General features: G+C 54.6%; 1 protein-coding gene across 1 annotated transcript; it reads left to right on the top strand.

Annotated features, from left to right (window-relative positions):
• Positions 1-2,255: 2,255 nt before the first annotated feature.
• Positions 2,256-3,743, top strand: EsH8_VIII_000548 (uncharacterized protein; the record flags this gene model as incomplete). The annotated part of the gene is made up of 1 exon (XM_083269590.1): positions 2,256-3,743. One exon carries the CDS (start codon positions 2,256-2,258, stop codon positions 3,741-3,743), a length of 1,488 nt encoding a protein of 495 aa, XP_083129358.1.
• Between the last annotated feature and the right edge of the window lie 2,518 nt (positions 3,744-6,261).

The raw sequence follows: 6,261 nt of genomic DNA, 5'->3' as shown, positions 1-6,261 counted from the left end.
ACAAAACCGCGGTTGAGATAGCAGGAGGTTGACCTGCTGCAGCCATTCGCAGATCATGGGGTCGCAGATCTTGAAATCCATCATGGCCCCCCGCGTGCCCGCATCCCACTCTCGGTTTGAGTTGCTTGTGGCACGGTGTCGCGGGGTGGCTCTCTTAGCTCTATCCCCAGTCTGGGGGACAGCAACGAGTCTGTCAATGCCTCCTCCGATTGAGCTCCGAGTCGGACGGTCTGCGATGCAGCCTCCAATTATTCACCCAGTCGCCAGCTTTTCGCGTTGCCTTGTATTGCATGCAGGGTGTTGGCGTGCCGTAGGTTTGTCTTGTGGTTTCTGGAGAGAGACAAGAGCGGTACCGTAGTAGGACAGTTGCGCCATGCCAATGGCATGAAAACGCCAGAGGCCCAAACTTGCTTGCCGGTCCAATCGAATGCAGGATAAGTTGCAAGCGGACTTGATCAAGGTTACGGCCAAGGTTCTCGGCACGCTGCTTGTTGCTTCTTGTCGCCCATGGTATTCCTGACAATCAACGATAACGGACAGATTGTCGCTTCCAAGAGGCTTGGAATTTTCTCAGGTGGTCGGCACTGATGTCACAATCATGGAGGGCGGGTTGGTAGGACATGCGTGTCAGCAGCCAGTCCGTCCTGGAAAGTTCCGTTGTGACAGTCAAGAGCCTGCCGGAGAACATCAATTGGATTCATAAGCAATGTCGGCGAAACCAGAGTTTCCCGTGGTTGTGACTGACTTGAGGTTGCCAGTTGTTAGTTTGTAGCTATTACTTCGTAGAGAATTCAGCGACGGCCGCGCAGGTGGAAGCTTCAATGCGTTTTGCGCAAGGAGCGCTTGCCGATCATCGGCGGCTTGAGGATGGGAAGGTCCAACAAAGGGTACCTGTCATTCAAAAAGTGGGACCTACGCCTTTCGATCACATTGAACCTTCCTCAGCTTGACATGATGACTCCTCAGGCGACCAAGCGCGATGCGCTAGCGGTCGGGTTTGGGATGAGAGCTCCGGGCTTACCAATCCCAAGGGAGGTGAGACATGTTGCAATTCTATATGTCGTTGAGAAGAAGGGATTTTGGTGCCTGGACGAGCAAGCAGGCGCCAAACGACAGTTGGCTGTCGTTGGCTGTAGTTGCTAGGTTCGAGCGTGGCATCGCATGTAACTATGGCAGCAATGGCATGGTTTTGCTTGTCCCTGGGAAACCAATACTGGAATACCCAAGGCAGAGTAAAGAATAGAGACTGGCAGTAGACCCTGATGGCTAAGAGAGTCTGTTTTGCGGAGCATGGATACGGAGCTGCTAGCTGCCATCCACGCCTTTCATGTTGTCTTGTCACAGGCTCCGGGAACAGGCCATGTCCAGAGCCCGCCCTATGACACTTACCGGGGGTCGGGGACCCCACATGCGCACATCGACCGCTGGGCTACAGAGTGAGCTAGGTGATCGGCTAATTATTGTGGTGCACTGTAAACTGTGTGCTGCTCCCAAGCTCGACAGGAAGGGCGTCATTGTCTTCCTGGTGCGCCAGTCATCAGTCATCCACAGCTTGTGGACCTGGGCCCCCCTTCTGTTGTGTCCTGTTTTGTCTCCACTTTTCCGCTACCCACCCAGCCACAGCCCTTCGAGTGTGTCTCCCGCCGGGGACTCCCCCCCAAGTCTGTGCCTTGGCCAAGTACCTCAGGTACCTCGCTCATGTACCGGTACGTTTCCTACCTCCCTCCATCACGCAGGCTGAAGATGGGGGAGCCCGCCTTTTGCAAGTGTTGGGCGTGGAGGATTCGTTTCCGGCCCTGGCGCCCTGCTGTCATGGATTGTTCAAGTCGAGGTAAGTCAAGCAGAGTCTTCTTGGGCTGCCCACGCTTGACGTGACCCAGCCTTAAAGAGAGACGGCTCGCCCTTCTTCTCGTCATTGCCATACCCCATATCTCTGTGCATCATTCTCACAAGCTTTAACCCATTCCCATTCGCCATACTTGGAACTGCTTGACTCCATCTTGTTCCCATACAATATCTGGGGGATCTCCATTCAATCCATCCCTTATACACCGGACCCGCCTCCCCCCAAGACGACATCTCCAACGTCTACACTACCACGCGCAGCTAGAGCCTCACTCGCTTGATGCTCGCTTGACTTACACCAACGTATCCGGCGCTCTTGTGCTCTTGATCCCCGGTCAGCCACAAACACGGAATCGTGCTTAGCCGCAACCACTCATCTACAATCGTCGACTCGCAAACGCCTAGTCACAATGTCGAGCCACAGTGACATGAGCTCGGTCATCTCCTTTGCCCGGCAGCCCGCCTCCCGGAAGCAAAGCGTCGAGGTCAGGGTGAACGACCACTATCACTCCAAGGTCTACACATCCGGCAACCCCATCTCTGGAGAGGTGGTCATCACACCGGGACATGACAGCCGATTCGATTACGTCCAGATCATCCTGATCGGGACCTCAAAGACTCGCTTGGACGCCGTTCAAATCCCCCAGGTTTCCTCCCACACCTTCCTCAAGCTCGATATGCCCATTCCTGAGTCGGCCTACCCCGTGCCCCGGATTTTCGAGGCTGGAAGGACTTACACCATTCCCTTCAACTTTGTTATTCCTCAGCACCTCACCATCAGCGCCTGCGCCCACAAGGCCCAGTCCGACTACATCCACGACTACCACATGCGCTTGCCTCCGACCATGGGCGGCTGGGAGAAGGACGACATGTCCCCCGACATGGCTCAGGTTCAGTACGCCATCAAGGCCCGCGTTGTGCGACAGGATGAGATTGGCGGCAAGCCAACCAAGATCATGGAGGACACCCATCTGATCAAAGTCCTCCCCACCTCACCCGAGGACCCGCCCTTGAACATCACCAAGCAGGACAGGGGTTACTCGCTCAGCAAGACCAAGACTGTTCGCAAGAATCTGTTTTCCTCCAAGCAAGGCTACATTACAGCTGCTACTGCACAGCCCGGGGCTGTCTATTTGACCGCCGATGGTCGCACAGCCTCTGAGGGCTCCGTCTTGGTTAACCTCAACTTTGAGCCTACATCTGTCGACGTCTTGCCTCCCAAGGTCAACGCCGTATCTGCCAAGATCCAGTCTCACACATGGTATAGCGCAACCCCCATGACAAAGCTACCAAACCTGGGCGACAGCCAAGAGGCTTTTGCCATGGCCCAGCAGCTCGCTTACTCCACTTCCGTCCCTCTCTTTTCGACCTCGACGGACAAGGTGTCCTGGCGCCAACAGCTGGCCTCGACCACTCGCCGCGATTCCGGATACTCCAGTGATGGCCTGCGCGAAGGCAGCCACTCCGACTCGGATAACCAACGCCAAGGCTGGAGCCGTCGTTCGAGCAGCAAAGGAAGCGCCTCGCCCATCTTCCACACTGCTGCCCTTAAAGTCCCCTTCAAGCTGCCGACATGCCGAAAGACGTTCATTCCGACTTTCCATGCTTGCCTCGTCTCTCGAACATACACGTTGCAGTTGACGGTTACGGTTGGCGACTCCAAGATCAACTTGGCTGTTCCACTCCAAATCGCCCTCGAACCTTCCATGGGACAGGATTCGGTGGACATGGGTCTTCCCAGCTTCGATGCCGCGATGGCTCAGCAAGAAGAGGCAGAGGCGGATGAGTTCCTTCGCCCGAGGCTGTTGCAACAACCGGCGCCCGAACTCCAAGGCAACGCTGTATTGCCCAGTTATGGCGACCTGGCAACCAGGCGTTCAGCAGTTCCAGCTGCTTGATGGGCTCGCGTTCTGAACTATGATTTCCTTACAATGACGACTTACGACTTCCCGAGAGTTTCATAAACGATACCACTATTGTCAAAAAATTTCCTTTGTTCAGTTTTCGGCCCTTCTTTTTTTCAAAAGGGACTTTTAGATCGTTTTCTTCCTGTTCTTGCTTCTTTCACTTTTATTTATCGACAGGATCCAGTCCAAAAAAAGAATTTGCCGGATTGTGATGGCAGGGTTGTACGTTGGGTTTAGGGAGTTTGGTTAACTAAAAAAAAGAAGGGAGGGGCTTCATTTGGGGGGATCTCAGTTATTACTTTGGACTACACCAATCATTCGTATGAGAGATACCCAGAGAGCAGGGGCAAATTGGAGAATTAGTTTATTTATATAAATAATGCAAAGAAACATCTATGACAAAAGTAATAATTCTGCCGTCCTTTATTGGTTCGTGTTCTATTGCGCCTGTTCGGTAGCCGCTCCCTGATTGCGAATCGACCGACGCTCTCACCCGAACTGGGAGGTTGAAATATGTATAATGCAAACCGCACACGTATGAATGCTTTGGAGCGATAGACCGAGATGCAAATGTGCACGACGCTGCGCCGAGCAGTGTTAGTCTCCTTCGCTGATTGCTTCAAGGACAAGTGTCTCCCTGGCAACAAGTGTCAGGTTGAAGCCTCATCGGACGAGCTGGCGTCAGCGGGTTAATGGTGCCGACTCAAACCGACGGACTAAAAAATATTTGGTCGATTGTTTATGGAAAATTTGCGGCTTTTGTCGCCACGCCGGGAAGGGGGACAAAGGCCAAGCCAATCCTCCGGGGATGACGGGGCGGGCGGCGGCGTCGGCGACGATGGATGGATTGAGAGAGCGGAGCGGAAAGGGGCATTGGGAACGACCTGGTCGGAGGAATATGTGTGGAGCACCACCGAAAATCGCGGTTCAAGTTGCAAGTGTTCAAATCCCGCTTTTTTTCTTCTTCCTCTTCTTCCTGGTATTCACCCCCAGACACCGAAAGAGCTTGGACTGGAGGGTCGCTGTGCGAACATGGGGGAAAGGTGAGTTTTAGTGGAGAGCTGGCGCGGGTCGTAACACTGGGAATGGGGACGGGTGTGGGTTGAGGATGAGGATGACGATATCTTGGGTCTCACCACCCACCCTCCAGATCATGATTGACCCATCTCCTGTGCAAACGAAGGAAATTTCTCCAAGTTTCTATTGATAGAAGGCGGCCGCGCACACTAGGTACTAGGACGGCAAGCGGCGATCGCGCCCACATGCTCCATTCTACATTCCACGGTGCACTTCAGCAACGGCTGAGGAAGGCGGCTGAGGGTGTAACAACATCTGAGTCAAGCGGGCACGACCACGACGAGCAGAGCAGGATGGATACGGATGCACTAGGTATATAGAAACGATTCATGGCGCTGGCGGCTTCGGGATTGCTGCCCGTTGCACGCACGTGACGACGCCAACCCCCTTTCATCTTGGCTACGTCCGCGGACAACCTTGAAGCTTGAGCCCCCTCGTGTCGGTCGAATTTAGCTTCCCAACAGGACCGCATGATTGGCGCCTTGGGGCAGCGGGCGGCGGCAGATATAGGGGGTGGGAAGTAATCGGCGTCTGCACTCTGCACACGCTCTGCACGCTGCTGCAGCTTGGCCCGCGACTCCCCACTGCGATAAGCCTCTGCCGAGTCTTCTAGGAGAGGCCAGAGGAGCGGGAGGGTCCCAGGTGCCGAAACGAGTGAGGAATGGCAGTCAACGTCTGCGATGGACGGCAGCAACCTCTCTCACTTGGGCCAGTTGGATTATTCCGGGCCACGGTTACTCTTAGTATAGTTTGGGCCATGGCCGATCTACCTAGGTAGGTAGTATATGTAAAGTGGCCTTGAACCGTGCGCCCCCCATGCAATCCCCATTCCCATTCCCATTCCCGCCCATTCCGTCCCGTCTCATTTCACCCTTCAACTGCCCCTTCTCCTCCCCCTCTTCGTCCCATCTGGAGCTTGTATGTATTGCTGTCGTCCTCTCTCTCCCCCGGCGACAATCCGCACACTTCTCACTCAGCAACACCGCCAACCAAGGCTGACCCCGTCTCGAGAAAAGGATTACGGTGGCTGTGTTGCGTCATTTCCAGCAGGCTGCCTTTAGATTTGACTCTGGTGTTAAACTTCTTCTGGTACTTGGTACCGATTTCACTCGTTTCTCATTTAACCCTTAGCATTTCCCCCAGTTCCAGTTTTTGAGGGCCTTCCCCCCCCCCCCTTCCCCCCATTTGCGGCGTAGTGGCGCAGAGAGACACCGTGCAACAACGGACCTCGACTGAACGCGACCGTGTTGGCTTCTTTATTTCGTTCTTGTCCTCTCTAACCCTCAACCGCCTCAATCCCTTTCGATTCCCTATTGCGTCGCAGGAGACGGGTTACTCGCCTCCCTCGCAGACACTTTGCTTTCCTACAGAGTGCCTGTTGCCACGGTTCATGCGGACATAGTTGACGACCCCCGCGACCCTACATATCACG

Source organism: Colletotrichum jinshuiense, chromosome 8 (genome assembly GCF_051148585.1).
Source record: "Colletotrichum jinshuiense chromosome 8, complete sequence".
Lineage (NCBI taxonomy): Eukaryota > Fungi > Ascomycota > Sordariomycetes > Glomerellales > Glomerellaceae > Colletotrichum > Colletotrichum jinshuiense.
Note: the sequence above shows the minus strand (reverse complement) of the source record. Positions and strands in the feature narration are given on the sequence as shown.